At 46.6% G+C, this 21,374-nt stretch overlaps 7 protein-coding genes across 7 annotated transcripts; 3 read left to right on the top strand and 4 right to left on the bottom strand.

Annotated features, from left to right (window-relative positions):
* Positions 1–2,018: 2,018 nt before the first annotated feature.
* On the top strand, positions 2,019–3,030 carry VE01_09235 (uncharacterized protein; the record flags this gene model as incomplete). Its single annotated transcript, XM_018278650.1, has 4 exons — positions 2,019–2,113; positions 2,164–2,206; positions 2,327–2,560; positions 2,611–3,030. 4 exons carry the CDS (start codon positions 2,019–2,021, stop codon positions 3,028–3,030), a joined length of 792 nt encoding a protein of 263 aa, XP_018126896.1.
* A 1,211-nt stretch (positions 3,031–4,241) lies between these two features.
* VE01_09234 (uncharacterized protein) lies at positions 4,242–4,852 on the bottom strand (the record flags this gene model as incomplete). Its single annotated transcript, XM_018278649.2, has 2 exons — positions 4,242–4,692; positions 4,745–4,852. The coding sequence occupies 2 exons, from the start codon at positions 4,850–4,852 to the stop codon at positions 4,486–4,488; spliced, it is 315 nt and encodes a 104-aa protein (XP_018126897.1). The 3' UTR covers positions 4,242–4,485.
* A 68-nt stretch (positions 4,853–4,920) lies between these two features.
* On the bottom strand, positions 4,921–5,746 carry VE01_09233 (uncharacterized protein; the record flags this gene model as incomplete). The annotated part of the gene is made up of 3 exons (XM_018278648.1): positions 4,921–5,041; positions 5,087–5,685; positions 5,711–5,746. 3 exons carry the CDS (start codon positions 5,744–5,746, stop codon positions 4,921–4,923), a joined length of 756 nt encoding a protein of 251 aa, XP_018126902.1.
* Positions 5,747–7,554: 1,808 nt separating this feature from the next.
* Positions 7,555–11,347, bottom strand: VE01_09232 (uncharacterized protein; the record flags this gene model as incomplete). The annotated part of the gene is made up of 7 exons (XM_018278647.1): positions 7,555–7,715; positions 7,772–7,839; positions 7,899–8,057; positions 10,677–10,864; positions 10,918–10,988; positions 11,040–11,091; positions 11,141–11,347. The coding sequence occupies 7 exons, from the start codon at positions 11,345–11,347 to the stop codon at positions 7,555–7,557; spliced, it is 906 nt and encodes a 301-aa protein (XP_018126895.1).
* Positions 11,348–12,019: 672 nt separating this feature from the next.
* Positions 12,020–14,303, top strand: VE01_09231 (uncharacterized protein). Its single transcript, XM_018278646.2, has 5 exons — positions 12,020–12,711; positions 12,799–13,074; positions 13,137–13,336; positions 13,470–13,986; positions 14,055–14,303. The coding sequence occupies exons 1-4, from the start codon at positions 12,532–12,534 to the stop codon at positions 13,858–13,860; spliced, it is 1,047 nt and encodes a 348-aa protein (XP_018126893.1). The 5' UTR covers positions 12,020–12,531; the 3' UTR covers positions 13,861–13,986; positions 14,055–14,303.
* Positions 14,304–14,976: 673 nt separating this feature from the next.
* On the bottom strand, positions 14,977–18,018 carry VE01_09230 (uncharacterized protein; the record flags this gene model as incomplete). The annotated part of the gene is made up of 3 exons (XM_018278645.2): positions 17,346–18,018; positions 16,257–17,285; positions 14,977–15,134 (listed from the first exon to the last, which is right to left on the bottom strand). The coding sequence occupies exons 1-3, from the start codon at positions 17,860–17,862 to the stop codon at positions 14,977–14,979; spliced, it is 1,704 nt and encodes a 567-aa protein (XP_018126894.2). The 5' UTR covers positions 17,863–18,018.
* A 1,777-nt stretch (positions 18,019–19,795) lies between these two features.
* VE01_09229 (uncharacterized protein) lies at positions 19,796–20,796 on the top strand (the record flags this gene model as incomplete). Its single annotated transcript, XM_018278644.2, has 3 exons — positions 19,796–20,071; positions 20,136–20,315; positions 20,380–20,796. 3 exons carry the CDS (start codon positions 19,796–19,798, stop codon positions 20,665–20,667), a joined length of 744 nt encoding a protein of 247 aa, XP_018126901.1. The 3' UTR covers positions 20,668–20,796.
* Positions 20,797–21,374: the final 578 nt, after the last annotated feature.

Raw genomic sequence — 21,374 nt, 5'->3', positions numbered from 1 at the left:
GCGACTATTTAAGGAGTCTTACCCCTTGCAATACTATCTCTCATCACTGCTATGGTTCTAAGCGTACTACGTCTTCTTGCAAATATGCAAGGACTACATTCTTGTTAGAGGGTAGAGAACTACGTTTAGATCTACTACTTCTCTTTCCTTTTTGTGTAGGTATTCCTTGCCGTCTCGTTGTCGGCTGGTATCACCACCATCATTGGACAGTTGCTAGATATAGTTGAAGCAATACTGACGCTGCTTGCCTAGAATTTGCCTAAGGCGTCTAATTATTTCTTCTCGTATATTATGATACACACTTTTATGACCTTCGCCTTCACTCTTATGTAGATTACTAGACTTATAAGCATGTTTGTTCTCTCTCCTTTGTTTGACAAATCTCTAAGGTAAAAGTAGATGAGAAGACAGAGCCTAGGACTTTAAAAATGGGGTACCTTTGTCCTAGTCTTCACAAATATAGCGTGTATAGGTATATTTTCTGTATTAGCTACTGTTGAGATAATACTAACTGCATAGGACTTATCTATTTAGTCATCGCTCCTCTTATTTTAGTCTTTAGCATGATCTACTTTAGGGCGCTTTGGGTTCTATACCGGTTCTACCCTCTAAAGCTCTCTGATTTGGATCTTAGTGCTACCGGCCTGTTTTACCTAACAGCAATTCGTTAGCTAATGACAGGCATATACTTTATGGAATTATGCCTTGCTGGCCTATTCTTTCTCCTCCGCGATGCTAACGGCAATGCCACATGCACTACACAAGCGATAATTATGATTGTTACTATGGCCTTTACTGCACTGTTTCATTTTTCGTTAGATCATAGAAGTGGATTACATTGGCTATCCTCGCGACCCATTTTCAAGCAGCTAACGGCTCAAACCGGAAGTAAAGGCAAAGATATGCGCGTTGCAACAAAGATATTTCAAGATCCTTGTCAAGACGAAACTCTTACTTCTGATCCTCTAGTCCTATGGATTCCAAGGGACGAGCTCGGAGTCGCGGAAGATGAGATTGTCTATACGAGAGAAACTTATAACAGCATTGGGATTAGCTGCGATGGTGCATCTCTCAGTGCACAAGGCAACCTGATACTGGGGGGCCAGCCACCCGATTGGCGTTTAAAGTGAGACGATAGGGCTTCAGCGTAGAGAGCTTTCCACTATAGTATTCAACAATATTTACAGGGGCTCTGAAGTCGGTATCTCTATACGTAACGCGAGTCCCAGGCACGTCATGTAAATAGTAAACTTTAGGAACTTCTGGGGCTTAGCTAGTACTTCGCTCGAACACTTCCGTATGAGATACCTTCGAAAATCAGTTCGAAGAATATTGACGCAGATTTGAATGTCATCTCTAGTATATAAGAGATTTTGTAGTAAGTTACTGCTTTCCTTTGGAATTTGTGACAGCAGTTGCCAGCTACAGCGTCAAAGGGATATCCCAATCAGCTTGCCGGAGAACTCAAAACAGCCCCTGGTTGCTCGGACTAGAACGCGAAGCAAGAAGATTTGCCTGCGAGAAACCAATTCCGAAGATAGTAAAGTTAGCCCTCCACTATGGTCTGAAAGGGGTGCTTGGTTATTGGAGTTATTTATGCAGTTATTTTGTGTAATACGGAAATGGCATTACACATTTCAATATCCGCAAGAGAAAGTTGACCCTTCGGAGATAAAGTGGTGGCATAGCCTTTCTTCTCTCAAAAGGTAGTGGTTCCGAACTGTATTCAATTGTGGTTCACCATGAGGTCTGACCGTGGCCTTCGTTCGTTTCAACTAAATTTACGACCAATTAAGTCGACTTTTCTAATTAATCATGACTTCGATAGCTAACTGCCACAGGTTCGGCCCCTCAGTTAGTATAGCATCTAATGACGTAATTCTTGTTTGGAATTGTCAGGAATTTCTACTGTAGACTGAGCAATAATAGACGGAGCAATAATCTATCAATCTTGCCTCTTCGGACACCAGCCGTCAAAATCCTCACTTCTAATACAGGCAGTCACCTAGTAGCTTGAGATGTCATATCCAGAAAGTGTTAGGGGGGACAGGCTCTTCTCGTTCAAACAATATGTCTGTGTAGTCACCGGCGGTAGAACTGGCATAGGACTCATGTACAACCAGCAGTAACCCCTCGCTCCGTACTGCTTCTAAAATCAGGCAGGGCAACCCAAGCACTCATCGCCAACGGCGCACGAGTCTACATCGTAAGCAGCAACCGCGAGGCGCTCGTACAGACAGCTGAGAGCCACCGGGCCTCCTAAGGCGGGTCAATTATACCGTCCGTCCTCCATTCGTGTCCCTGGTCCAACAGAACACTGACGTAGCCCAGCATTGTATGCGACGTAACCAACAAGGAGGATCTAATGCACCTCGTGGGACAGATCGAGAAACGTGAGCGCTACGGCGTCGACCTGCTAGTCACTGCGGCGGGGTCTGAAGGCGAGCGCAGCACAGCGCCCAAAATGGACGCCAAGGAGCTGCAGCAGATGCTGTTCGCCGAAGACCAGATGAAATGGATTTCGACATTTAACACCAACGTGTCCGCCATGTACTTCACAGTATGTCTTAATTCCCATCGTCCTGTCGCTTATTAAACTGATGCCGTTAGACGGTCGCCTTCCTGCCGCTGCTCCAGAAGTGCAGTAGCGACGGGCACGCGAAAGCCTCCGTTATCGTCGTTGCCTCCATGTCAGGCCTCAAATCCCACCTAAGTGGCTACTTCTCCAACAGCGCTTCCAAGGCCGCCACCGTCCACCTGTCCAAGATGATGGCGTACGAGTTCAAGGACTTCAATGTGCGTGTCAACTGTATTGCGCCTGGCTACTTCCCGTCCAATGACAAGGAAGAGGGTACCGCCCATAAGGGTAGGCCGTCGAAGGAACAAACTCTGTTGGACCCGGCTGGGGAAAAGAAATGGACTGAGAGCGAAATAGCGCAGGGCGTGCTATTCCTTGCAAAAAATCGGTCTGTCACCGGCGAGGTCCTCAATATTGACAATGGCGAGTTCTTGCGCAACCCTGTTCATTAAAACTCTTCGATTCCGACCTAGCAATAAGTATGATCCAGAAGGGAAGCTGGGGTAAGTGTCGGAGAAGGATATTATCTATGCATAGGGGGAATTAGGCCGCAGTTAGTAACTGTTTAGAGCGCCGGCCCAGTGCATTCTACTTCAAATTGCGGTTCTTGTTAGCGGCAGAACCAATGGGATAAAGTAAGTGACAGATCGAGACGAGGAGATTGATGAGAAGAGAGATTTCTCGGATGACGACCCACGTACGCTGTAGAACGATAACAAATCTCGTGGAATATGATCAATCACTGGTACATTTTTATATATTACAAGATCTCTACCTGCTACTACAAAGCCCTTGCGTTTTCTCCCAAGATTTAATGTACGGGTTATTTGCGAATGCATAAGTTGGACCATCAGGTAGCTCAATCCTGCGGATAAAATAAGCGCATTGCCCGTGAATTGGGCCATCTTTCTTTTGTATAAACCTTCATGTTTACGTGACTGGGTGGATGCTTACGAAATGGAAGAAATCAACGAGTGCTCATGATTTATGATGCCTCCAACGCTGGTTACCTCCTTTTTTATCCTTGTACGCATTACTTATTAGCGCCCTGTTTATAGGCAAACTGAATCGTTGGCGTAGGCATACAGCTGCTTGCCTGTGACTGTAGCTTCATCCGTAAACGTTATCTTGTTACAGTAAGTCTTTCTGGACACATCATACTATGAGGCAAAGCGACTTACGATATATGTCTCCGGCATCGCGTTAGCTAGAACCCATATTTTTTGCTATGTAGTCGTTGGATCATGAGACGGTGAAACAGTAAGAAAATACTAAAAATCACCCAGCAACACGATCTATTGTAGGTTTCGGATTGAGTGCAGTGGGAATAGGGCCACTAGTGGCATAGTACATAGCATAGCATACAATGAGACGTCTAAGGTGCTGAACGTCCAACACACACAGCATCAGCAGGCGGACATAGTACTACATTGACGGGATATTGGGAGTGTTGATGTAATCGGTTCGTGACGCAAGAGGTGTTTCGGCCTGAGCTACAAATGAAAGCGTGATGTAGAGGGCGAATTGCTTGTGCGACTTGCCGTTAGCGTGGCCTCATTCTTATCACCATGAGACCATTCACCATTTCTCGATTGACCAGAATCAATCGACCCAATCCGCACCATGCTTTCCGAAGTTTACGATTGATCAGCGTTAAACGGTCCCAACGGGTAATTTAGCATGGACAATTCAAGACAAGGACAGCTATCTGCTGTTTTCCATAAAGTCTTATTTGCCCCACATGAAAATAGAGACCTTGACCATCGTGAGTAGTGCCGTCCATTCGTACAATGCAACAAAATTCATCAAAGGGCAAATTATCAATCCATCAGAACTTATGGCGATACGCCAGCTCCTCGCCGATTTACAATGTGTCGGTCCGGCAACTTGCGGTACCATCTCACTTCTTACCTGAACAGTAGTCTCACGAGGATGGGAAGACGTCTCCTTGGAACATGTTCCCACGAGAAACGTTGATTACCTGTCACATGAGTGGGTAGAAGAAGATAGGCATTACCATTCGTAGAATAATCAAAGATGTTATCAACCACCTCCTGAGCAAGGTGTGACTCGGGCAACGGCTCATCCTTGTTAGAGCGGTTGACACCTGGGCTCTGATGTATCAATTAGCCTGTTTACGCCGTAACATCGGGTTGAAGGGCTTACGCAGCCATCCGACTCATGTATGAGGTTTGAGAGGCCGGGGTCGGCTTTCCATTCGGAGTTGACACGGGAGCTTTCGATTACTGGGTGGAATCGGTTTTTGTTGGCCATGTCATGGGCAGCATAATAAGTTTAACAAGATGGATATATTGGAGGATAGGATTTGCAGGTTTGTTATACTATAAAGCCCGTTGGTGCATCGCCTCGGCCTCCGCGTACTTCCCCTGCTCCTCAAGCGCTACTGCGAGGTTGTTCATGCTGCCGAGCGTGTCTGAGTGATCCTTCCCGAGCACCGTCTCCCTGAGCTTCAGCGTCTACAGATGCATCGCCTCGGCATCCGCGTACTTTCCCTGCTTCTCAAGCGTTACTGCGAGGTTGTTCATGCTGGTGAGAGTATCTGGGTGATCCTTCCCGAGCGCCGCCTCTATGAGATGCATCGTCTGCAGGTGCATCGCTTCGGCCTCTGTGTACTTTCCCTGCTTCTCAAGCGTTACTGCGAGGTTGTTCATGCTGTCGAGCGTGTCTGGGTGATCCTTTCCGAGCACTGTCTCCCTGAGCTGCAGCGTCTGCCGGTGCATCGCTTCAGCCTCCGCGTACTTTCCCTGCAGGCGAAGCAATATTGCGAGGTTGTTCATACTGGTGAGCGTGTCTGGGTGATCCTTCCCTAGCACTGTCTCCCTGAGCTTCAGCGTCTGCTGGTGCATCGCCTCGGCCTCCGCGTACTTTTCCTGCTTCTCAAGCGCTACTGTGAGGTTGTTCATGCCGCCGAGCGTGTCTGGGTGATCCTTCCCGAGCATCATCTCCCTAAGCTGCATCGTCTTCAGGTGCATCGCTGCGGCCTCGGCGTACTTTCCCTGCTCCTTAAGCGCGATTGCGAGGTTGTTCATGCTGGTGAGCGTGTCTAAGTGATCCTTCCCAAGCACCGTCTCCTTGAGCTTAATCGTCTGGCCTCAGCTTCTACGTACTTACCGTGCAGAAGCCTCGTTGCACTGCTGGAAACGCCATCTTTGCATGTTCCTATTAAATGACGTAATATGATTATACATGGGTCGCCGCTTCTTTGAATTGGCCCATATGTATTCTAAAGGATACAGTACGGTAGCGGCTACAGTACTATGTGTACCGTTTGAAATGAAGCCTTGCAATTGATGATGATGGGATTATGTCATCCTTGGCGTGGCAATATCATTTTGCCACCATCCCATCACGGCAATATCACTTGAAGTCGCAGGGCACAGTCCATACTAGCATCTCCTCGTTTACTACTGAAGCCATGCCAGTACGTAGGCTTCCTAACGAAACTGTACTTGACCACGTAACAACAACTTCTACTTTATAAAAACATTCCGCAACGGTCGTTTGGACCAAACAATTCCTTTTCTCACCCTTTGTCGAAATCACTCAAAACAGCTCATAATGGGAGAAACGAATTTTTCACAAGACGTCTGCCTCGGTTGTGACAGGCAGACAGATGGCAAAGCCTACTGTGGAGAAGGCTGTCGTCGCGCCGAGCTCAACTATTCATTTCCCTCATTCCCTGAAGCGCCCCCGCGAGAAGCTGCGCATAGCACAAACCCTTGACGCCTGAATCAGCCTGCCTACCATCTTCGAAGGGCTTGATGAGTGCCTCTCATGTCGCGGCACATAACCTGATTCAAGTTACTTTCATTCCCCTTGATAGCAACATACACACATTGAAGATGTCTCCAATTCTACAAAGCCAGGATGAAACTCAGATTAGCCCCGGCCCTTTCAGCGAACACTATTGTCCGTCCAATCCAACCACAAAATATTCGCTTACTATCTGCATCCACTGTTAAGATGTCTAGAATTAGCGATGCTATGAAGAAGGATCACCGAGAGCTTGAGCAATATCATAACATATTATCAACGCTAAGGACAGCGACGAGGCCACTCGCTGGCAGAATCAGTTTATATAGGAGCTTGCCCGCCACTCCATTAGTGAAGAACTGGTTGTATATCCTGGTTTTGAAAAGCAATTAGGTCAACAACGAAAGCAGATAAAGACCGCGCTGACCATCAAACCGTATGCCCTCACCTTATCTCTAAAGGAATCACCTTTAATTTGCTGATATTAACACGTGACAGGTTAATGAAGAGCTCAAGAAGTTCCAAATCTCAAGGTCGGGTCCCCAGAGTTTCTACCTACCATCAAAGCCATCATGAGCAACCTTTCAGACCACGTCAAAGAGGAAGAAGAGCAGGATTTACCCGCCTTGGACAGGAAACTGAACTCAGAAGACTCAGCAAGCATGGCGAAGAGCTTTGGTCGCAGCAAGGCCATTGTTCCGAGTAGAAGCCGTCCGGTCTGCGCCTGACAAGCCGCCATGGTGATTGCTGTCTATCTGAGTTGTGTGATGCACTATTCGCTGTACTGAATTGATTTGGCGTGACAAGCGTCGTCTTTAAAATGCAGGCTGTCGTCCTGCGTCTCTTTGGGAACTGGCTCTCGTTCTGGACGAGGTCTACCTACGCCGCCGGCTCTTGCCGTATTGCACGATCTCTCCACACAATTGGTAGAACGTCCTCGAAATTAACATGAAGCAATATGAATGCCCATGCCCTCAAGTCCGACGGTCTTGCCACAACTCCTCGCTTCTCCCATGACCATCTATTAAATAACTTCGTTCCGGCAATTCCTCAGCACTGCTGGTTTGCGTGAACCATGTCTTCTGCACCCGAATAGCCTTTCCTTGCCTATCCTTCGCCTCATCGTTCTGGCTATGCAGTTCATACCCCTTGACACCGGCTCCCAACTTGCTTGCCAACTTTGAATTCCCTCTCGCTTGGGCCTAGGCTTGACTCCCAGGGTTTTTGCTTTCGCTCAAGCTGGTGGTTGGCAACATTGAGGGCAGAAATCTAATAACTAGTGGCCGGAAACACATGAGGCCGGCACAGATGATTGCCACATAATCTTCGAGCACGCTCCATAAAACAATGTCGACATTGCGGTCTATTGAACGGGTTAGCATTCTAGGCCAAGTCGCTTTATGAACGAATTTGAATTACATGTTACATCGACAGATGTCCCGTACGCGATGATATATTTAAGTCGGATCATACTTGTGATACAAGCGCTATAATACCAACATTAGTAAGAACGCAATAACAAAGCCAGCCAGATGATTGCACTTACAAAGATCTAAGAGCAAACAGAAAGATCAACGCAATTTTCTTCCTCAAGTTCAAGTTCAAGTCTTTTAGCTCCCAAACAGGGAGCATCATGATGATAAAGTCCTCAAAAATGCTAAACCCAGCAGCCGCGTAGACGAACGCCTGAGAATTGGTGCACCTTCTACGCACTGTAAGATCCCAGACTAATTCGACAGGTACGCACTGGAAGGATACGACCATCCCAAATGCGAGAGTATGGCAAATCATCCACCCTATCGCTATCTTTACAATAAGGCGAAATCGCTTGCTGGGAAAGATGCGAAGGTAGAGGAGTAGGATGGAGAATTTCGCTAGGCTTTGTACGATAACATATAATATTTGGGAGATATAGTAGAGCTATTCTAAGTAAGTATTTGTTAGTAGAAAGGAATGCACTCTAGATCGTACCTTTTAGAGTAGAACTAGGTTTTGAGGTAGAACATTCTAGAAGTGTTTCCCAAAGCTGCGTGTTGCATCTAAAATACGTTAGTATCGCGGCATAGGGGATACTTTAGTAACGAGGCTCTTACTAAATATCAGAATGATAGTCATGGGAATCATGAGGAGCTGTTTAGCATTGTTAACAGCTGTACTACTAAGACTACAATGTACTCGAGAACTCATAGCTGCAAGGGCAATGGCCCAATCATCCCACCACATCTCGCTCGTTACAAGAGCCCTTGAATAAAATCGCAATCCGATGATCACGTAGGTAAAGGCTGAGATGATGATAACATCTCGTATAATCTCTGCGCTTCGTGATGGTATTAGGACACCCTTGCAGATCTCATTTTGAAGGACGGTCGAAGACACTGTCAAGGTCAGGTTTGAACCTTAGCGGGTGGCAAATATGTGTGCAAACATACCGAATTAGTCGGCGAGGTCGCACGACTCTAGGACGCAGAGCGCAAATTCTAACTGCAAGGTGCAATTCGTGCAAAGACAGTTTGACAGGTCGGCCAATTAACACTGCGCGGGTACCAGCAAGTTGACACCGCATTCTTGCTACGGAGGCGTAAATAAAAGATGCCGAGGCACAAGCGGAGGCGGGAACTTACAGTGCACGTAGGAATCTGCGCAAGCGCCTATGATAGATTGACATCTGCGATAGCAGCACCGAAGAGAAGGGCAACAGTCGCGATTATTCCCCGAACACGCATCGTGCATGCATGTTGTCAATTCTGGATACAGAGACAGGGGACACACGCTGGTCATATAAAATTGATGTCGACCAAGCTAATCGCGGACATGTTTGACGAATGGTCAAGGCTGGATAATAGGGACACGGAGGCTAGGCCATTTCAATTGTTCGGACCGAAATGAACGGCATCTACATGTACCATTGCGGTCCATTGCGGCCCATTTAGCTCCATATTTCCCCCATACTATTGTATTTGTAGGGACGGGACAGTGGGAGAATTGGGGAAGATGGGCGAAGATAGACCTATTAGTGAAGACAGTACGTATTCCGCATGAACCAGCACTAGGACTCACGGCCCACCCACGCACAACTGACTCGACTAGTCGCGCCACACCACCTTTCCCCTCACTTTAAGCAACACCGTGAGTCTGGTTAATACCGAGTCATCGTCGGTTTGCTTGCAGGTCCCTCTTTAAACTCGCCTTTGTAGATTAATCCCTGAAACCTGTCAGACAGACATAGTAGTAAGCTTCTTACTTGTAAAGCTTACGAGAAATTACTAGGATTAGTGATATTTGACATACGAGTATCCTGGCAAAAGGGAAGATATTGTAGGGTGCCATAAGCTATCGACCTGTACGTGCACGCCTGGCCAATTATATCTTTAGAAGTCGCTCGATGCTACTACATCTCCTATCACTTGTGAAAAATGAGTAAAATAAATTTTCGCCGTCCTCAAATAAAGAGCCAAACCTTTGACCGAGGTTCCTTACCCCTAGTGAGCATTTTAAAGCCGAGAATTTGTGAATATGACGAGACCTTATAGCCCCCGCAGCCTCTAATGTCTTCTCATTATCCCCTTCTACCTCCTGCATAATCGCTCTCAATGACTATAGTATTTATTATTTGCTGGAATTGCGGGCAGAGGCTTTCGTATTATATCCCAAGGCTTTATACTCTCTACAGCGAGCAGCTCGACTGTGAGGTTATTACTACCTAGATGCGTCGAGGAGAGTCTGTGGTTTACGCAATGGCTTGACGAATGAGTATTATGACTATGAAAGTAGCGCCTGAAGGTAGGTTTGAGTGTTGGTGCCGAGGCACAGATAAGTGCAACGTCGACTTCAAGGGCTACCAAGATCCAGAGTATGAAACCCTCCCCTATAAAGTCTCGTAATAGTATGATATTTCGAAAGTTGGTGATAAGATGGAAAAATAACTCACAGGTGGTATCATAGGTCACGTTCACAATAATATTGACCCAATACGCGCGTATTGTTGATACTAAGATGACACTGAATAGTCCAGTGCGTCAGCTGTTGCCATCATGGACCTATAGACTAAGTATGGTGGCCATACAAAAACCCTAACATGAAAACCCCGCTAAGCGCCCACCTCTGCCTCCTCGGCAACTTCAATCTCCATACTGTTGGAAGCGGAAGAAGGATTACAACAAGATCTACTATGATGTTGACGACGGCAGCGGCCATTTCAAATTTTCGTTGCTCATCACAGTGATGTGGGATTGTGATGTCCCAAAAACCTCTCACGGGGCTAGAGCATTGGCCAACTCCGTCAGCAGTCGTTGCAAGAGGAAAGTACACGGAATCTTCGACTTACTTGCACGCGGTGATGACGCTGATTGAAAATGAGATGATGTACAAGATGACGAAAACAATCGTGCCCCACACAGCGTAGTCGAATGGTGTTCGGATACCAACAGTTGACAAGCGTGTATAAAAGAGGAGAATCGACAGTTTTGTGAAATTTGTGGCTGCTACGAAGATTAACTGAGCCACCCAAGTGACCTGTAGTCAAGGTCAGTTCTGGGATTACTAACTCTAGGGAGGTAGAAGCATACTATACGACCTGGAATGATATCTGCCTCTGGAACGTCCCAAATATGCAGGTCCCATCCGTATTGAGATGCAGCTTCATGATTGATCGTCAGCAGGTCATCACTTAGTGACTCAAAGGACTTACCAAGACATACTGCTATAGTCAAACCAACAGCTGCAATCAAGAAAGGTGTAAGCTATTGATTCAATGTAGCGTGACAATGGAGAATTTACTGAAGCAAATACTATGAACACATCATCCAATCCAGCGGAGTGCACAATTATCAATCGAGTGTACAATCTCATCCCAACTACTACCATCGCAAGCGGTAACAAGAAGCAGTTGACAATCAATAATGCAGGGCCACGCCGATCAGGATCTGTGTAGTTCGGTTTTGGCCAGCTGAGGATCACATCCGGTGGCACCGGTTTGATGTCTGAGAAGGCATCCATAGCGACATGAGTAGAGTATCGTGATGCCTGTGGCCAAATGAATATTGCTCTGCGGAAAGGCAAGTAAAGTGGATGCGAAATAGAAGCATGGGAAAGCTGTCCTGTATCTATATTCCTTTTGGACAGGACACCATACAATTGGTCAAACCCGTCCCTTCCGAATTGCAATTTCAAAACTCCTGTAAACGTTTTGCGTCCGCGTTTTCCATGCACACTCGAGCATACAAGGGCAATCATCCACGCTTTCCGACAACACAGAAAGGGATGGTAGGCTCGTGGCTCGTAGCTTTGGATGAATGATGCAATGTGATTTGGTACGCACTGACCTGCTTCTGTACTCCTCCCCTGTCAAACCTCCACACACTTGATCTACATTGCGGGGAAATTCCTTCCCGAAATACCTAAATGAGGGGTGGGGCAGGCTGCGGGCGGTAACGTTACTCTTGTCAATATGGCCTGCGCCTAGCAGCCAGAGTATTTGTTAATGTGCTAGATGTGTTGCATTAAATTAAGCGGTTTTTGCTGGAATTCGTGCACAGACCTGGTACGAAGAGTTATGGCGTAAGACGGGACGGAGGTTGTTGGTCCGTGTTGATTTGCATACGGTGCCTGTCCGTGCGCAAAGATAAGAGCGGCAGTTACAAGCAATCGTGCGTGACATGATAGTTGCAGCCTATAAGGTTAAAGATTCATTTGCAAACGATGATTGCTGTAGACTCTTGCAATAAATGATACTAGTCATTTGTTGAACGACTTATTCCAATTCTCTGATTGGCTATAAAGCACCCTACACAAACTTTGCGGCCAACATGGCTGGCCCGCGTCCACTTCGGCCGGCCAACTCTGCGTCGCAAAGTGTGTTCAACGAAAGTGCCTGGAATACCAACAAGCCGCTTGCCGTGTCCTTGTCACATGCCACGTGAATTATCGCATTATACGGGACGGGACAGCCTCGGCTACACCATGCGGGCATTAGTCTTGGTTAGAACAGGGGAAACTCAGGTGCTGTCTGATTCGACAGCCAACCACCTCAAACGCGGCAAACTCGATATGCGGTGGTTTCACCATCATGCCGCGTCCCGTCACAGAGCGACTCAAGGCTCCTTTCTTAGCCAGAGCGCCACATCTTTCTGCACTTATATGGCTGTTTCCTGCGATGCCGTTCCTAATCGTTCTTATTAGATATGGCTCTCATCCAAGATCATTTGCCTCCACCAGACTACGCGTCGCGGGCACTACCTCTGATTGCCTTGCAGGTGGTTTTGGTGGTTTTTGCCTCAGTTTTCTATGGCCTTCGAATATACACACGCGCTCGTATTCTCGATACGATAGGCACTGATGACTGGCTCATGGGCGCTGCGCTAGTTAGTTTGCCCCTTCCATTGCTAATCTAGAGCGCTCGTGAGGATGGTAACCTACACTTCGGACCGTGAACTCACTTCTCTGTGTAGTTTTTCAGTTTTGCACTGGCTGTTAATACCTGTGTCGGTACTAAATTCGGCTGGGCCAGACACCTCTCTGCAATCCCGCGGGAAAACCTAAGCCCTATTCTTCAAAACATCTTTGCTTCCGAGATTTTGTTTACTCTCACGACATCACTCGTGAAGATCTCCATCCTCTTCCTTTACCTCCGTATCGCGGTCACTAAGCCCTGGAAAAGAGTGATATACGGCAGCATTGCATTTATTGTCATCTGGACTATCGCGTTTTGCGCTCTTATCATCTTTGTACGTATTAAACGGTAGCGGGTTCATTTAAAGCCAATAAGGGGGATCTAACTGGGTTGTAGCAATGTAATCCAGTGAGCGATTACTGGGATCCGAGTTCTAAGAATTGTTACCCTGCTGAAATAGCTCTTTTCTTGCATGGACTTACCAATACAATTACGGACATTTACGTCTATGTCTTGCCCATGAGACTGGTCTGGAAAACAAACTTACCAAAACGCAAGAGACTTGAACTGGTTGGCATCTTTGGAGCTGGGTTCTTGTAAGTCTTATGCCAACCCTATATATCGCGCTTTTGTTCTTGAATCAAGGATCAAGCTTAGATATGATGCAAACGAACGCAAATGCTAGGGGCTTTAAGTACATTACTACGTTGCTGACTCTTTTATCACTAGGGTCTGCGTTGCTGGTGGGATACGGTTATATTACACGATTGCCACCCAGACGTCTGACGATAGCACTTGGGTGGGCTACTACATGTATACCTGGGAAGCCATAGAGGTGAACCTAGGTATAGTCTGTGCATCCGCACCTCCTCTTAAGGCGCTCACCCAACGCATCCTCCAAAAGCACTTCTCGCCTTGCACGGATAGCACTCCTAGTGTGGGCAATTACCAAATGAGCTCAAGACAGAACCGCCACCGCAATACTTTTAGAGCAAAAACAAAAGGCCCTATTGGGGATGATGTTAATAGTGCAAGAGAGATGGATTGGGTAGATAACGAGAGTCAGGAAAACCTAGCAAAAGTACATCTGTACAAGGTTGATGCGACTCAGCGTGTCTAACATAAACGAAACGAACATTTAATTAGTTGTGAAGAGATATTATTTTAGCTTGGGCCTCGTCTTGATGAATGGATAAACAAGACATCCATAGACTGGAAAATGAGCCAAATGAGGCTTCTCGGTCCAGTTAGTAACCTTTGATAGACGCTGGAGATGTCCAATTAGAGTTTCCCAATCTAACCCTCGGTTTGGAGATCTATTTAGCAGATATCCTGCCGCACTGAAGATTTCAGGTCAGAGATATCTTGGCAATGAGCCACTCATTGCAGTAGGGCGGTTTATGAGCGTCTTTCCTAAACGCCCGCTTGCAATATTCGATTCATGTGTATGAGGGCATCAATCAACTCTTAGTCCCCTTTTCTTATGCCATTTGCTAAAGTCTCCATCTAATGGCAATGAACGATCATTATCCATGCGGATATTTCGAATTCTAAACTCATACTGGATGTAGGTGTAGTTGTAGAAGTCTTGAAAGTTTGCAAGAACTGATTCTTAGAATATATAACGTTTTCAACCCCCCCGCTTTCCGCCCGTCCCAGCCTCCCGTGTCTCACATTCATGTCTCTTCCTCCCAAACACCAATGTGATACATAACCTTAACCCTATAATGCCTCTTCTCTCCGGGGGTGGCCGCTCTGATGGGTGCTATTCCCCAATCTTGTCCATAACCCTCACCCTGACATCCAATCGAACCTGAACCCTGTCATCTCAGTTAGAATCTCACCCTTCCATGAAATTATGACCATTCTCTGCTGACCCCCCCCCCCCCCAAAACACGACTGTGCTGACTTCATACCGCTGACTTGCAACGTGCTGACAAAACCCGTCCTCACTGTTCCAGAACCCTTACAGCGGGATAACAAAAGCCGTAGCATAATTCAAGCCGAGGGATAGGTATTAGGGATCAATAAGTGTGGATAGACGGTTGATCGAAGATGGAACCTGCGATTCATCGTTAGTTATAAGAAGATAAGTTGTGCAGGTATATGGAAGAAGTCTAGTACCTTAAAACCCTCCTTGAATATTGCTTTTAGTCATTGCAATATAAACGCAGCGTAGAAGGGAGGAAAGAAGTCGTTCTTAGTAATGTGAATATTATGAGCCCGCATCATATCATCAATTTGCTGACCAAAGTTGCGCGAACTCTTCGAAAAACCCCACGTCCCCGGGTTTGAAACCCTCGTTCCTTGAAATCCAGATAGTGGCATCTGCTTCCTGCTCCTCCATCGCCGGAGGAGCAACAAATCTTGCTCCTTTCTCTTGAGCCACAAACTCTGCAAACCTGTCAAGGAACGACGCACATTTGTGTCATTGCTTTCAATTGATTAACAAAGACTGTCCTCGCGACTAGGCGCGCCCTGCTAGAAGTGACCGGCGTGCGCGATGACGTCGGGCCTGGCTGTTCTCGGATGAGGAGAGAATATCGGCTTCCTAGCTCAGCGGGTGGGACAGGGTTGGTTGCTCGTGGTGTTCTGGGCACTGCACGAGGTTCGGCGGAAGGGCGGGCTGTATCACAGCTATGGCCGCTAGAAATAGACCTTGCGCTCCAGAAGCTAGGACACAATATTAACCTTGGCTTTTTTCTCGTGAAACATTGACGGGTGGCGTTTATATAGATGCCTACACCCTATCCTTGCCGGAGTCCTTGGGCTACTTTGCTTCAAGAATTTGGGGTGTGTCACTTCACCCTAAACAAATCACCTCATACCCAGCCTACTTTCTCTCAAAACGGACTACTACTGGTCGGCGTGCATGTTCGCAAAAGGGATGGAGTGGAGTCAGTCACGGGGGAAGTTGAAGTTTGATAGCCTTTGTAGTTGTGTTGCTATTTAGCTGAGCATCAGGGCGAGTCAGCCAAGTATATTTCTGCTCCTAAATATAATTTATATCAGATAATCAGAATACTTCCATCATAAAGTGATATTGAACAAGGCTTTTATCCTCCCTGCCCCGCAATGTCAGTATCCGACATCGATCAGCCAGCTCGTAACCAATGATAGGGTTACCACAGAAAAACACGCCGACTTTTCTCTTTTTGTTCTGAAATCCATCACCACTGACAAGTAGCTTTCTCATCCTTTCATAATGATCATCCATAACCTGTGCCAAATCCGGCCGCCCGAAGTTTGTTGGGTTCAGCAAGCCAGTTAGTCGAGATTCAGGATGTTCCTCTGTCCGATGTATTTCTAGGAGGAAGCGAAAAACATGAGTCGAAATGTTCTTTCGCTTTTGTGTTACGTGAGTTATAATTTGAATATCTACCTGGGGATTGTGATGGAGCTGAGAGGACAAGGGACAGCAAATGCTATTCAAAAGGTCCGAAAACCACAATAGCGAGTTCCATTCCTTCACAATCCAGTGAAAGTCGACAGTCCGATTGTTTACGGGTCGCAAACCAGGCGTGTTCTGACCTGTATCGATTGTGGAAACCGTGGCTTGGTTTATATAAGCATCGGGGAGACCCTCAGTCGATGCTAATGGCATCGCGGATGACAGTAGTAACTTGTCCGCTTTAGTTTGCATATCTTTTAATATTCCAGAAAAAGGAGTAATTCCGATGCCAGATCCGATGATGAGGCTATGGTCGAATTCATAGAAGCGCTGAGCTGGAGCACCGAAAGGACCGTCAATACCTACGCAGCGGAGGCTTTGCCCCGTTTCTTTCTGCAAATCTCGTAATCTTAAGCTCCAATTACCGTCTGTTTTAATGTGGATTTGGATAGTATTGCCTTCACAGATGGCGATGGTGAAAGGGTGCCATTGAAAGCATGATAGTTGCGGAACTTGAAGTAGAACGTACTGGCCGGCTTGATATGGCCAAAGTCGGCGTTCTGGGATTGTGGCTTTGATGCAAACCGTCTCGGCATCCAAAACGTTCATCTCTGCTCGAATGCGGTGGAAGCCAACTAGCAGACGGTGGGCTCTTTCTAGGAAGACAAGAAGGGTAGGGAATGCGAGCCAGTATCCAAGCATGGGGAACTGCAGTAAGGCTTCCAGACCATGTGCTATGAGAAACCCAATCATTGGAAACATTAGCAAGTGGACTAGCTGGAAGACCTCAAAGTTCCATTTCCTAACAGGTGGTATGCTGAAGAGCGTTATTATCCAGAATATTCCCAGGGCAGCAATTCCGGTCCATCCTGGAAGGGAGGAAGCGTAGTCACGGTAGGAACGAGGCACGGCATCTTCACCGAAGATAGCGGCAACTTTATCCTGCTGTGCTGGCCTGCTCCCGTACAGAAAGGTGCCCGTTAGATGACCAATGGCGTGCAGAGTGGCCAGGGCCAATGCAACAATAGAAATCTTTATGTGAAACGCGTGAGTTTTGTCCCAATTAATAAAATGCGAGATGGCCGATGATCGTCTTGCGAAAGTAGGGAGATACTTTGACATGGAGACTATGAGGAAAAACATAGTTGGATACACTGAATTCCAATATCAGCACTCTCATTATTTCAGGGGTGATAGATCAGGTTCCAACATACAAGCGCCGGCTGTCGTCTTAGACAACACAACTCCCCATCCCAAAGCGGCGCGCCATTGCGTCTCAATAATGTATTTGACCATTTGCCACGTCCCAAAGGCAACCTGTGTTGACACAACAAATGTGATGAACAAAATTTCAGGACCTTTAACCGCCCAATAGGCTCGGAGTCTTCGCGCCAGAGGGACTGATTTCATATAATTTCTATTGCTTTGCTCGGCTCTCCTATCCGGCTTTAAAGAAGGGACTTTCCATCCCTTAACTACTTCTGCGAGGTCGGATCGAGAGATTGGATATGTGCTCGATCCAATCACACTGCGTAGAAAATGGTGGCGATGCTCATCATCCAGGTCTTTGTGGTGTAGATGATGCGATTTTGCGTCTGGCGCGATCTCGTTGTGGACTTGATCCAGTTTCGATTCAATCTCTTCATAGTCAACAAACCCATCGTTATTTTTATCCAAGTCACTAACGAACTCTTCAACCTCTCCGTCCGTTAAATACTGGGCAGAATCCATTAGCTTAGCAGTGCCGCCGTAATAAATATAAGTTGCAAGCTGCCAAATATAGGATTATACTACTTGCGCCTAACAATGGGTTATATACTCCAAGTTCGTGCCAATACATGCGCATTCCTTATTTCTACGACTTATCTCCTTAACCTTTAAGGACCGGTTGTGGTTAGTGTGTACAGTGTCATGATTTTAATTCGTTGGCAACTCTCCCATACTTGAATGCGTCGGCGTCATCATGAAGTAACTGAACGTTTGACAATTACTGAAGGAATGTTGGATTAAGGTTCTCACGACACGGTAATCATTACCACGAATAGTCGGATCCGAGAATTCCGAGGGAGAGTACTCTGAGATAACTGATATGATCCCACCACCAACGGCGTCACTGCATGACGTCACACCACCACAAACTGCGTTCTGCAATGGTTTACTGATAAAAGCTTCAGCATTGTCGATGTAGACGGAAACAAGTATTTGGATGTGTAGGTGCTGAGAATATGGATTGGCAATTGGGATGGCTCACGTTTATCAGTTACGCTCAAATCGCATCTATCCCCGTTGGCTACAACAATGAGACTCTCATCAAGGCCGCAAGGTCACCAGAGATGATCTCCTCTCTTGTTAACCGTAGTTAATCCTAACGGATCACAGCTTCATACTTCTCGCTTTTCTTTAGCTACGCTGTCTCTAATTTACTTCCACAACTAGTGCAAAACTTATCGCTCGCCCTGCAACCACCTCCACAACGTCTGCAATACTTCTCAGCGTTAACAGCTCCTTTAACACTGCTATATACTGGCGGAGACTCAACACGTCCGGTCTGTGTCCCACTTTCTCCTCCTTGAACTTGCTCAACGCGCTGCCTCTCCTTTGCGATAGCTTCATCGATAGCGGCTTGCGTACGCCTCTCTCTATCTTCTTCGTCGCGCCTTCTTAGCTCGTTTGCCATCTGGTTGTTCTGATGATACTGTTCTTGGCGTGCCACTTCGTGTCTGGCCGACGATCGTGATGCCCCCATGATTATTGCTGTGCCTAGCAGCGGGCTAGCCATCATTGGTCTTCTGCGACGCCCAAACATTTCGAATCCGATAGGGCTATTAGCTCGTCTGTTTTAAGCTCGAGATTCTTATTCAGTAGATTGTAGTAGGAAATCTCAAGAATGCAGTACAAGTTTGTCTTTAATCGCTCGTTTGCTAGAAGCTTACACTAGAGGAAGTAAAGATTCATGCTTAGATCACGTGAAGCAAATTATGACGATTCTTATATAGATATGTTAGTAGCATATGGTAACCTATTGCGTAATGTGAAAGCTGATGCCCATACTTTAGGTAGAATTATCAAGCTGTGAGAATCCGTTGGAATTGACTATACTTACGAATGATGCTTCTTGTCACTCTAAAGAATTCTCAGACGCCATTTAATTTAACCGTGCTTATGATTGGGCCTTCAGTATAAAAGGATGACCTATCTTAGCCCGCATTTACGGTTTACGTTAGCGGCGCGGCATCTTGTAATATTCCCTCATTAGTTGATCTCTCCAGACTGTATGAGGGCGCAGACACTTTCGCTTACACAATTGCCGATTTCTAGTGATTCTGCATCGGTGACTCGACCCGCCACCTACGACACTCCAGACATCTCGAGCTCAAATCGCTCTAGTCAACTTGCTAAGTTAGGCTCAACCATTGCCTAGTTTTGGCCATTTTTGCTTTACGGTAGAGGATTCTTGAGTCTGGCCCTTGGGAATATGGAAATACTGGGTTCACACCCGAACGAAAATACCTGTTGGCATCCATGTAGGTAACGAGTCCCATGTGTATAACTTGACAGCAGACCCATTCTACGGCTTTAAACGTCGACTACTAAGTCCCAATATCACTTCAACTTTTAATGTTAAAACTCCACTATTCAAACGGATAAATTTAGATCATTAGCCATGGGTTCTGGATCAAGAGTTATTTCCGTGGCTTTTCGGCTTATGCAGCTTGTCTCCGCCGCTGTTGTCGCCGGCACCCTAGGACATTATCTACATAACATCCACGAAGCAGGTGTTGGCAGTAACCGTCGAGTCGTGTATGCGATCGCCATCGCAGGCATCTCCATATTCTTCGCCTTGGTCTTAACGCCACCTCTAACCTACTCATTTTATGCCTTTCCCCTAGACTTCGCAATCTTTGTCTGCTGGATGGTCGCCTTCGGACTTCTTGTCAATGTAAGAATTTTTTTTACTCTAATACTGAATATTATATCCTTTCACTAAACTAACATGTTAATAGCTTGTTGGAAGCCGAGGCTGCAATTCAACTTGGTTTAGGACCAACTGGGGCTGGGCTTGGGGTAGATGGTATCGAGTAGGTACAGCAGAACAGGTTGGACATCCTGGATGTAGCAGCTGGAGAGCAGCTATCGCATGGGCTTTTATCGGGGGGATCTTCTGGCTTCTTAGTTTCGTACTGGTGAGATTTCCTATTTTGGGATTCCCACGTTGCCCATTTTCACAAATGACTAATAACCTCGAAGGGCATTATCGTTTTAAGTCGAGTTCGCGGTCGAAAGCACGAAGATTCTACGCATATTAAAAGACAAGAGAAGAGCCACATGGCTAGTGGCATGACGCCCGTATACCCTCATGAGACCGTCAATCGCACGGAAGAAGTTACTCAAAATCAAGAAAGTTTAGGTGGGCAGAGAACATTTGTCCAACCGCAACAAGGGCTTGCTTGTAGCCAGTGCGGAACTCTAGGCAGGTTAGGGACTAGGTTCTGCAGCAACTGCTGTTTCGAGCAAACTGCAACGGAGGCTGTCTAGATGGGAAGTGCGCATGAGACCTCCGAACGCTTCATCTTTCGAAGAGGATCATACCGTCTAGCGGTGTCTGCATCGTACTAGGCGTTTTGACACCAGCCAATTCTAACGTCCTTGCTTCTGTCCTCAGCGTTTCTATATGTAGCTTTTTGCCTCTTAGCCTAAAAAGCCCCATATTTCGCGTTGTTATTTTATTTTAGCTATAACAAATGGTACATCTAGCTCCCGCGGCAGAGAGGTTTTCATGCACGGAGGATCTCGAGGTGAAAAAGGAGCCAATGCAAAGCGTTCTTATCACTTTGACCACTTCACCTAAGTTAAAGGGCCTATCACCAGCTTACACATTTTCACGGCCCTGTGTCTACAACTTTTACCTATTTTCTTTCAAGGTATCTACTACAATGGGACGGCAAACATTTGCCCTGGAAGAGTGCTAATCTAAATTCGGCTGTCTTTCGTCCCAAGCCCCCTTTGTACTTAGCCAAACACCGGTCCCTACTTTCCTTGTGATCCACTATCCGCTTCGGGTACCCGCTCTTGTTGGCCTCCACCCCCTTTCCCCTATCATACGGATCATGAATTGCCTTACCCGTGATACCCCTCAGCTCGGGAACCCATCTCTTGATATATTCTCCCTCGGGGTCCAATTTTTCGCTCTGCAAGAGGGGGTTGAAGATTCTAAAATATGGCTAAGGATCGACTCCTGTAGA

Source organism: Pseudogymnoascus verrucosus (genome assembly GCF_001662655.1).
Source record: "Pseudogymnoascus verrucosus strain UAMH 10579 unplaced genomic scaffold scaffold_52, whole genome shotgun sequence".
Classification (NCBI taxonomy): domain Eukaryota; kingdom Fungi; phylum Ascomycota; class Leotiomycetes; order Thelebolales; family Thelebolaceae; genus Pseudogymnoascus; species Pseudogymnoascus verrucosus.
Note: the sequence above shows the minus strand (reverse complement) of the source record. Positions and strands in the feature narration are given on the sequence as shown.